The sequence below is a fragment of the Anopheles nili genome, chromosome X (assembly GCF_943737925.1).
Source record: "Anopheles nili chromosome X, idAnoNiliSN_F5_01, whole genome shotgun sequence".
NCBI lineage: Eukaryota > Metazoa > Arthropoda > Insecta > Diptera > Culicidae > Anopheles > Anopheles nili.
Window position 1 is genome coordinate 9,114,639 of NC_071293.1, and position 10,488 is coordinate 9,125,126.

Below are 10,488 nucleotides of genomic sequence, written 5' to 3' on the forward strand. Positions count from 1 at the left end.
AGAGCATGTGCACTCTGCATGCAGGCGACCATTGGTTTCCTGGATAAATTCAAGATCCGATTTTTGCAATCCGGTCACTGCCCTTTCAAACATATAGCTTGATTTGTTATCGATACTTTTCACATCTCTCGCCGTGCTCCATGAATAACGTTCGCAAATAGTATATCTGCTTATCACCTGGAGGTCCTATCCGGTGATAGCAGAGTGTTGAATTCTTGAAAAGTTGTGTAATCGAATCGGACCTGCTTTGTTTCCCTCGTTTTCATGCATATTAGGCATCGGAAGTACAGCGATATTTTCTACCTACCGTCAACCGAATGTTATCTATGACCAAACAAGCAAACGTTGACTTGACCACTTATCGACGTGCGTTAACATGATTCATTTACTTTCAACGAACAACCACTCGAATATCTCCCGCATAATTCTACAAACAAGAGACTTCAATTCTTTTAAAAAATGGCACGCCTGAAGGTGGAATTTAACCTCACATAATACGTTCGCGGCGCAAGAACCTAACCATCGCTTCCCACCGATCAGCTGCAAGGGTGCTAACGATCGCTAATAGGACATGGCGCACACCTGTGCAACTAGACGCGGGTTCTACATAAGCCAACCGCTAACCCGGTCAATTTATTGCACATCCCTCCACACGCGATACACTTTCGCGCGTTTTTTTTTTGTCTCCACCCCCGTACCACTAGAGGCATGATTTGTTCGCCCAATCGAAGCCACATCTCGCCCGCGGCTCCGTTTGCGCAACATTATGCTCCGGCGACGCCACAAAATGTTAAATGTGGGCCGGTTTTTCTTTTGCTGAGATGTTCCACGCGGCTACCGGCGGGGGCATTTTTGAAAGCTATCGTCTTTTCTGCGCTCCGGGCGAACCCCATGTGGGTTATTTTAAGCCACGTGTGATGCGTTTGCTCTATTTTGAATTCAAATGGCACCAAGCAGGCAATGGTCGTGGGGAGTCACTTGGTTTGGGAAAGTGATCTTCTCACGCGGAAGCAAAAACAAAGCACATCCTCCAGCTCGATGACGAGGTAGTTTGGGCGTAAGAGTGGTTTTTTTTTGCTGCTCAAACCGTCGCCATGATGAACCGTGGAATTCTAATCACGAAATATTCCATCCACCGCAAGAGAAGTGACGCGTGCTGGTGTAGAGTAACGATAGGGGTGCGATTTACGTGGCAAACCGCTTGTGTCGGTTCAAGTCCGCAAGGCTCACGATTGGGCTCCGTTTGGGTAAAGCTAGCTGGGCACGGTTCAGTTCGCATCGAGCCGCCCAACAGGCAGGTGTCGTCTGCTCGCAATCACTCATCGAACGTCGCGCAATGTTGCAGCGAAGGATAGCGAAGGTGTTAGTGCTGCTGGTGTTGTCGAGCGTGGATACGACGCAATCAGCAACGGCCGAGTTGGAGATCGTGCGGTGGATTGAGTCGGCTGCAGGTGTTCTCGAGAAGGATGCGTGCTGGCGAGATGTCAACCGGACGCTGGAGGCGGTTCGTTTCCGGGAACCGTGGGCTTTGGCAAGTGAGTGATAACGGGCAGTGGAAGGAACTTCAAGAATCGGGAGTCATCGTGTGAATTACGTGCACTGAAAAAAGGGAAGACTGTGAGATCGGCGAAAGAGTGCTGTTCGAGTGTGACCTCACAGAGTGTGTAGAATAGAGTTCTCACACGTCGAAAGAGACGTCGACATCAACCTACCAACGAGACGGAGAGTTTGCGAGCGCCTGCAGCTTGAATCTGTCAATTCAAATTGTGCGCATCTCCACCGTTCGCATGCATCATTCAACACCTGCGCAGGTGAAAGGGTGCCCGGCATGGAAGCCCACCCTAAGCGGTCGGATACCGATTGGCAGTGGAATTAATTATCCGACGATCGTTGCATCATCGATCCAACAAACAGCTAAGCTGCGGAACCTTATTTCCAAACAGCTCACAGCACCCCTGCGGCCGTGACAATAACGAAAAGAAGCAACATGCCGTTGACAGGTCAACATGTTTCGGAAACGACGTCCGAGAATGCTCACCTTTTCGGAGGTCACCGCTTTGCTGTACAGCTGATACAGCACGATGAGAAAAAGGGATCTTTACCCACCGAACGGCGTGTCTAACGGTCGAGTGATGAATAGCACGTGCGTGAACCAGTCTTAGATAACGTGTTTGTTTTTTGGGGTAGGGTTTTTTTAATGGAAAGCGGATAACGTCTTCCGACGTCCTTGATCTGTTGATCCGTGGGATCGGTTGTTTTTTTTTGAAGTCAACCACACCCGGATCATGGTGGCACCAATCGGTAACCCAAGCAGGTGATTGTAGCCGACCCGCATCCAGGTCAGGGTCAAGAACGCCTGCCACTGGACCTGTTCTAGCGCCACCGATATCGTTAATTGTCCAATACAGGGCCGGTTCGGAAACCGGTGATTAGAGCCTGCGATTGAGATCGCCCGTCTTGGGGGTGTGCATTCATAATGGACCCTTGACTGATCGTGGTGGACTTCGATGTTCGTGCGTTCATTTGCCGCCACTTTCGTGTGCCGAGAGGCAAACGGTGGTAATGACGTAGTTTGATTGAGGCGTTGCGCAAATTGGCGACGGAGATGATTGCTGGATTCCGGTGGAAATGTGCGCCCTATGTTTATCACACGCGAGTGAGCAGCGTGATTTATCGATAGAGAAAGTGTTTCTTACTGATGGATTTATTCTACTTTGACAGGTGTTTTTTTTTAGTATCCATGACTGTACATGTAACGACTCAATCATTAATTTAATAATCGATCGTTTGATCCAAACTTTGATTTGTTTGGCTACTGATGTGACATTTCAAGCTTGTACGCTAAGACTTACGCATGCTCAGGATTCTTACTTGCGATCGTGTGCAAAATATGTTCTTAGCAACGAAATCAGTGCTGTTTTGCAAAAAAAAAAAAGATGACCACAATGTATTTGCACTCCAATTCTAGATAGTACAGCACATTATCGCTGTGTCGCGAATAAAGCGCGGAAATAGATTATTCAACTTTGCTTGCGATAGTTAGCGAATTCGAAGGTCACCGGCATCTTCAAAGTAGGCATCCAGCAAAAGTTCTGGTGGTCTACTTGACCCGTTCTCGACTCTCACGCTCGTAATCGGTTTTGTTGGTTTAGTTAGTTTCCGCCAGCTGAAAAGATGCCGTCTCTGAATGGTACTTGAGATCCGCCAAGAGTGCCCTTCGGCTTACAGTAGCCTGCTAGAATCTGCTTCCAGCAGGTTGACATAATGACACCGCAGCACTTGTCAACCTGATGTTGAGTCCACCCTTTCCACCAGGTGTTGACGGCACTTTGAGTGGGGAGGTTTTGGCGTGCATTTTGATGTACGAAATGCGGAAAACCATCGGGTTTCTCGGCGTGTGTTAGGTGCCCATAAAGCCCGTCTGACGGCTCTATCGTCTCAACCGGTTGCACTTGACCCGCGCCGCTGTGGAGCCCGGCCTCTATCGTGTGCGTTTTTTTGTTCTTCTTCTCTCGCCTCAGTGCTGGACGCGTCGGTGAAGTTCCCAGAGGCGGTGGCGTTGGGATCGCGGTTCCAGTTCGGCAGTTACGACGAGTGTCTGCGGCCTCTGTCAGGTCAGTCGCTCGCAAACGCACCAGCCGTTCCGCCCCAGTACTGCCTGGTGCACGTTTCATTGGAGGGGTTTCCTAGACGTGACCCAATCGGACGAGACGATACCTCAAACGGCTCGTCTCGGATGCTTTGGGGTGTCTGCCTGCCTGCTGTCTGCTCGGAAGGTGAAGTAACACAGTTGTTGACCGCCATTAGTGGGTATGACGCAGACTTCGCTAGCTGCCAGCGTTGGAGCGACGTTAGTGCACCTGCAGGATATGATCTGCTGCAAACAGCAACCGCTTGCATACTACTGCTGTTCGCATTGATGATCTCCTGCAGCACGTTGTACGGTCTGTGTGGTGAACAGCGCCATAAACCGGTCGTGACCATCCTTCGAGCGTTCTCCATCACCGAGAACCTGCGTAAACTAGTGCAGGTGTCAAAGGATGACCACGGACTCGGGTGTCTAAACGGCATAAAAGCGATCGCGATGGTGTTCATCCTGGGTGGACATGCACTGCTCTTCATGGCCGGTGGACCACTCCTGAATGCTGGGTTCTTTCGTGAGCAGAGTCGCCTTCTACATAACGCCTTCTTACTCAACTCACCTCTGCTCGTCGACACCTTCCTGCTACTGAGCGGCTTCCTGTTCGCGAGGCTACTCCTTCTCGAGCTAGACAAGCGTCAGGGACGTGTCAACTTCGCGCTACTATACCTGTTCCGATACGTCCGGCTTACACCAGCATACCTAGCTGTCATCGCACTGTACGCCACCTGGCTACCACTGTCAGGTGATGGACCTCTTTGGGGCGCACGAATGGCACGCGAACAACACCGTTGCCGGGAGAACTGGTGGGCGAACGTGCTGTACGTGAACAACTACGTCGGTACCGAAGAGGTGTGCATGTTCCAGTCGTGGTATCTCGCTGCCGACACGCAGCTGTTCGTATTGGCTCCAGTACTACTCTATCCGATGTGGCGCTTTGGGCGACGCGTAGCACTACTGCTGATCGGCTCCATCACCACCATCTCCATTCTGGTGCCATTCGGTGTTACCTACGCTCAACGGCTCGATCCAACGTTCATGGTGTTTGCAGAGTACGTATACTTGTGAACTACCTGCTTCGGGATCTAATAACGTCTCTCTATCTCCCACCAATACAGTGAGGTGAGCGATCTGCAGGCGAACGATTACTTCGTGAACGTGTACGGCAAGACGCACTTGCGTGCCACGGCTTATCTGTTTGGGTTGCTCGTCGGCTACCTTGTGCACTGGATGCAAATTGAAAAGTAAGCGTTTATCAGACGTTCGTTCTCTCGCGGCTTCTAACAGATCAATCTGCTCTCTCTCTCTCACACACACTTCTTCCCCCTTTTACTGCACCTGCACAGCGTGCGTATCAATCGGCGGATGCTGGCGATCTGTTGGATCGTGTCGGGTGTGTGTGGAACCACCGCCATGTTCTCTCTCACCGCGTTCTACACCGATCTTGGCACGCAGAACTATCTCTACAACGCGTTGTACGCCGCACTGCATCGGTTCGGGTGGAGCCTGTCAAATGGGTGGCTCGTGTTGGTGTGCGTCACCGGTCACAGTCGAACATTGAAGCGATTCCTGTCAGCACGCGCCTTCGTCCCACTTAGCCGTCTCACGTACTGTGCTTATCTGACGAACGGGCTGGTCGAGCTGTACCTGGCTGCATCACGACGGACACCTCTCTATGCCAGCATCGCGACACTGGTAAGTAGAAAGCGTCAACCTTCACAAGCAGCGGGCAGGTGTTGAAGTCATCCACTCTACCTACAGACGGCTGAGACGATCTCGCACATCTTGCTGACGTTCCTGCTGGCGCTGGTGCTCTGTCTGATGTTCGAGTCACCTATCCACGGACTAGAGAAGATGCTGCTACATCGCTTCCGGCCGAGTCAATCACCCACCAGAGCACCGGAAACGAGCAGCCTTAGTACGAGCAACAACACTCACAGTACCTCGGAGGAGGCGTAATATGGGGAAATGGGTGACAGTGACACATGTACATACATTGCGATAAGGGACACACAAACACACGGACACAGTGACAAATCCGGTACACCGACCGGATGGTAGGTTTCAATAAAGTCGATATTTATCTAGGGACGAAGTTACAAACTACCAAACCGAACCGATCGTCTACAGGCGAGACCACGTGGCGCCGCCATTTGCCGCAGGTCGTCTTTTTACCTCCTTCTCTTCATCGATCTCCTCCTCGTCTTCCTCTTCCTCTTCCTCTTCTTCTTCTTGCTCTTCTTCCTCCTGCTCTTCATCCTCCTGCTCTTCCTGTGCTACTATCTCTGGTTCCTGCTTCCGACGATCCTCGGCCGGTTCCACCGGCACGTCACTTCGGTCAGCTTCGTCCGACTGTGCCCAAAAGTCCTCCACCTCAACCGCAGGTGGTTCTTCTGGTTCGGTGGTACGGTTCCGCAACCAGATACCATCGTCCTCATCCTGTCCGTCGAATGGGCTGACGAAATCGGCCGGTGACTCCTCCACTACGCTAGGTTCCTCCTGTATCTCGGGTTCTACGCTCTTCTCTGGAGCTGGCACCGGCTCGGGTGTCTCGAGCTGCTCAAACACACCGGACTGGTCGAGTAATCGTTTCACGTTCTGGATGGGCAGGTCGAAGAGTAGCGTGAGCAGAAGCGCCGCTCCAAGCACGAGGCAAACTTCGGTGCGGTTGATGTACCCGGCGAAGCTGAACACCTCGCTACCACGCGTCGATCCAGCGAAGTAGAAGAACACGAGGAACTGCACGAGTGACAGCGCGTACGAGAGTCGCCCGAGGCAGACGAGTGGGCGAGAGCTGAGCAGCCGGTTTAACCGACTTTGCTGTTCAGTCGCACAGTAGTAGATGATCCAGCAGAGTCCGAGCGCCCAGGAGAGTGGTGCTAAGGCGGCGAACTGTGCCGCATCACCCGGCTCGTACCGGAAGTCCTTGCGCGAGATGTCGAGTGGGAAGATGACGCACCAGAGAAGGGCGATGGAGGCCCCGAGCCAACCAGCACAGCGTACACCGCGCTCATGTCGCTGACGGCCTGTTTCCTGCAGAAGATACCCTAGACCAAACCCGGCCAGGTAAGGCGTCAACCGATGGAGTGTCTCCGCGAACGATAGGTTGAGTGTGCGGTATAGTTGTGTCAGTCGAACTCCGTGGAAGACGTACGGTGTTAGTCGGTCTTCGGTTGTTGCTGCGAAGCGGATTGCAGTTGATAAGGCGCTCAGCAGCACGTACGCAGCTGTACCGTAGAATGGGCTGCGTACAAGCACCACCATAAGGAACGGAGCTAACACACTCAGCTGCATCTCAATAGCCAGCTGGAAGGTGTGTGGAGCGCACTGAGAAAGAGGTGAACAGATAGAGAGATGCCTTAGTATACTATGTTAGATTCGATGAACCTCGTGTCGGTCACACTCACGGTCTCTTCAATCGGGTACCAGTTGTGTACGAAGAGCAGGTTACTAAGGTAGCCGTGTTTGCAGAGGTCCGCGTTTTTGGTCACCACATCACCCCACTGCGGGCCGCTGCCAAGGTGTTCCCAAACCCACGCATAGAACACCAGCACTGGCACGAGCGGGAACGCCAGCCTAGATCAAAGGTTAAACAGGTCAAACACGTCTTGCTTTGACGCCAGCAGCAATCAGGAGCTTCTGCTCTGGTGCACGTCTCACCTAAGGTATCGTCCGGCGATGCGCTTAAACCAAGGCACACGGGCCCGCTCGCGGTACTCCCTTGCCATGTGATATGCAGCAAGGAACCCGCTCACGACCAAAAACACGTCCGCATACAGCATGAGTAGTCGCAGAACAACGCTCCACGGTGCGGTGAAGTGTTCGGTGAACTCGTTTCGGTTGGTGAACGGCTGAAAGCCGAGCGGGACGAGTCGTAGGGCGAGAAACAGAGCCGCACTAGCGAACGCCTTCAGCCCGTCTAGGAAGGGTAGATCGTTCGGTCGTTCCTCATTGGCTGTGACGCCAAACAACTGCGGAAGCGTCTTCTTCAGTGAGAACGCCATCAACGTTTGGTGGAAGACGTTGGTGGTGCGTTGCTCTGGTGGATCGGTAGGTGAGTCCCTCGTTGACGGTGGCTCGATCTTGATGAAGATCTCGTAGTCGTTGAAGGTCGCTACCAGTGTCACCACCGCCACGAAGGTGTAGAATCCACTGTTGAGAGGTGAAAGTGGCCGGAAGCAATGTGAGCTCAGGTGTTCGGCAGGTTGAACGTGAGAGTTGAAGCATACTTACAGTACTGCCACAAGCTGCCAGTTGTCTTTGAGTAAACGTGACCAGGTGCGTACCTGACGTACGTGACAGTTAGCTTCCTCCAGCTCGAGGAACAGCTTGATGCCGGTGGAGTTGTACGGACGAACGAAGTGCTCCACAATGCTACCGGCATCTTCAAACGAGCAAGCCGCCGGTAGGCAGATACCCCAGTTGATGGTCGTGAACCGCGGCAGGAAGTGATCCGGCTGCAAGGTGTAACGGAACCGAAATCAGTATCACCCAAGGTATCAGAGGTAACCTGCGGGAGTAAGCGTGACTCCGCCAGTGGTGCCCGAACACTTACGTCGTTTAGTGTGCTCTTAACGAAGCCACCACCCTGCAGCAGGTGTACCGGGAGCCTCAGCTCAGCGTCCTCTGCCACGACATCAACATGTGCCAAGCAGTACTTGCCACGCATCCGCACCAGCTCGTCTTCTCGCACTCTCACCCGTGTAGCGATCCCGGTACAGAGGTCGAAGTCACCAAGCTGATTCGCGTTACCTCGCAGCAACCCTGACGCAAGACGTGCGCTAGCGTCTACCATCTGCAACGCCCAGAGTCGTCGACCCCGCAACTGACGCTCAAAGATGCGACCCTGCTTGCGGCACTCCTCACCCTGCACACGCGAGTAGTCCGGCACGAAGGAGGGCACACGTAGCAGCAGCTGTTCGAAGTCCTCCGGTGAGATGGCGATGCGTTGCTTCAACACACGTGAAGGTCCCGGTACAGCGCGTTTTTGGCGTTTCGGGCCAGCTTCGACAGGTGGTTCTGTGGGCAGATCATCGGCTCCAAACAGTGCCGTGATAGGGCTATGGTTCAACAGCCGCACTAGGGTTGAATCACCACTCTGCTTCTTCCGACCGTCGGTCTTCTCGTCGTCCTCTTCGTCCTCTTCTTCCGCTCGAGAGCCGATCGGGCGGATGCGGATCTCTTCGCTTGAGTCACCTGCGTTCTCTCCAGACTGCAGCCAGCTTGTCAGCAGGTTGATGATGGGGTTCTCTCGCTCCTTGTCACTGTCAGCTGAGTGGGACGGAAACAGCCACTCGAACAGCCCGTCCTCTTCCGCTTTTGCTGGCTCAACCTGCTGTTCTTCTGCTTCACCTAGACCAAGCGTCTTCTTCAACCGCTCCAACCAACTATCGTCCTCTGCTGGTGGATCTTCTACTTCCGCCTCGTGCTTGGAGGAACCTTTCCCACCTTGGCGCTTCTTTCCACCCAGCTTTCGAGGTGCTCTACCTCCGTCATCTCTGTCGTCATCGTTCGTTGTCGTCATCGTTGCGCGCTCGTCAATGGCCGCCCGTTTTGCGCTAAGCAAACCGAACAGGTTAAAAATAGAGCTCGGTTCGGTTTGCTGCTCTTCAGCGTCGTCACCGCTCACCTCCTGCTGGGGGATGCGTACCCCGCGCCCACCCTTTACCGGACCCTCCATTGACCTTATCCGGCCTTTCACACCTCCACGTGCCCTCAGCAACCGCTCCTGTGTGGCCTTCCGAATGGCGGCTTGCTCTTGCGACTCTTCTTCACCATCATCGTCGTCATCATCATCGTCGTCGTCCTTTTCGTCTTCTTCTACCTCCTCCTCCTCCTCGTCCTCCTTATCCTCTTCTTCGTCGTCGTTGTCGCGCACTGACCACGATTTGCGGCCTGCAACCCCCCACACACCCTCAGACACCCTCGGACGTGGTCCAACGCCCCGCCGCACTACCGCCAACCGCTCGTCCTGAGCACCGTGCTCTCGCAGCCGGAATGCTTCTCCCTCACCGACCACCAGCAGCGCCACAACCAGAAGGATCCCGAGCCCGATCGCAACCGGGCGCCTCCACAGCGCCATCTTCCGCCTCACAGTCACACTAACTGACGCTCTATAGCATGACACCTTCACCCAAGCTGGACCTTCGGTAACCCGTTCGCTTCGTGCTGGTGTATTGATTGCCGCTGTGTTGATCGTTGCCTCTCGCTCGCACACTCTGTCTCACTGTCTCGTTCGTTGGCCCAGGCCCTTCGACTGACCGGGCGCGTGCGTGTCCAGCTGGGTGCGATGTATTCGTCCAACTGTGGGCCCCCATGGCGTGAATCGAGCTCGGTGAGCAGCAACTCCACCTGCCGGATTGGGTGTGTCCTAAAGGTTTCATCGGAGGTGTTGCTGAGATCGCAGAATTCGAGTGCGGTTGTTCGAAGCAACATGTGGTGAGGAAAGTTAAAAAAATTGTTTCAAATATTTCAGGTGTTTTTACGCAATCGTGAAGGACCTTCAGATATCTTTAAGGTCCATTCCTTGCAGGCAGATGTTCATTCTAGCAGCGGCTTTGTGGATCAGTACGCCAGGATGGAGATAACTCACTGGACATTCCAAAGCGCTCCCTCCGCCGGAATCGCCGGAACGATAAAACCATTCGGAGATAAAACCATTCGGTACACCCAATTCACACGGGCCGCGCATAATGGAGATATTCTTGCGTGGATCGCGCATGAAGCCGGCGCAGCGGGACAAATTTAAAACATCCTCACACACGAGCACGCGCAAATCCAACCCATGGAAGAAAGTGCCCCTGGTCACCGATATCGCTACAACACGCGGCCATGGCAGCAAGAGAGAA

The 10,488-nt window shown here is 53.6% G+C and overlaps 2 protein-coding genes across 2 annotated transcripts; one reads left to right on the plus strand and one right to left on the minus strand.

Moving 5' to 3' along the window:
- The first annotated feature begins 1,336 nt into the window (after positions 1–1,336).
- Positions 1,337–5,736, plus strand: LOC128728909 (nose resistant to fluoxetine protein 6-like). The gene is made up of 5 exons (XM_053822558.1): positions 1,337–1,535; positions 3,522–4,692; positions 4,759–4,884; positions 4,987–5,335; positions 5,402–5,736. Exons 1-5 carry the CDS (start codon positions 1,337–1,339, stop codon positions 5,597–5,599), a joined length of 2,043 nt encoding a protein of 680 aa, XP_053678533.1. The 3' UTR covers positions 5,600–5,736.
- A 1-nt stretch (position 5,737) lies between these two features.
- On the minus strand, positions 5,738–9,722 carry LOC128728910 (nose resistant to fluoxetine protein 6-like). Its single transcript, XM_053822559.1, has 5 exons — positions 8,196–9,722; positions 7,874–8,097; positions 7,301–7,792; positions 7,048–7,216; positions 5,738–6,967 (listed from the first exon to the last, which is right to left on the minus strand). The coding sequence occupies exons 1-5, from the start codon at positions 9,720–9,722 to the stop codon at positions 5,765–5,767; spliced, it is 3,615 nt and encodes a 1,204-aa protein (XP_053678534.1). The 3' UTR covers positions 5,738–5,764.
- Positions 9,723–10,488: the final 766 nt, after the last annotated feature.

Coding starts and splice junctions, on each gene's coding strand:
- LOC128728909 (XM_053822558.1), top strand. CDS start 1,337: ATGTTGCAGCGAAGGATAGCGAAGGTGTTAGTGCTGCTGGTGTTGTCG. Junction 1,536..3,521: donor GGAACCGTGGGCTTTGGCAA/GTGAGTGATAAC, acceptor CTCTCGCCTCAG/TGCTGGACGCGTCGGTGAAG. Junction 4,693..4,758: donor ACGTTCATGGTGTTTGCAGA/GTACGTATACTT, acceptor CCACCAATACAG/TGAGGTGAGCGATCTGCAGG.
- LOC128728910 (XM_053822559.1), bottom strand. CDS start 9,722: ATGGCGCTGTGGAGGCGCCCGGTTGCGATCGGGCTCGGGATCCTTCTG. Junction 8,098..8,195: donor TTAAGAGCACACTAAACGAC/GTAAGTGTTCGG, acceptor TACACCTTGCAG/CCGGATCACTTCCTGCCGCG. Junction 7,793..7,873: donor TGGCAGCTTGTGGCAGTACT/GTAAGTATGCTT, acceptor ACCTCTCAACAG/TGGATTCTACACCTTCGTGG.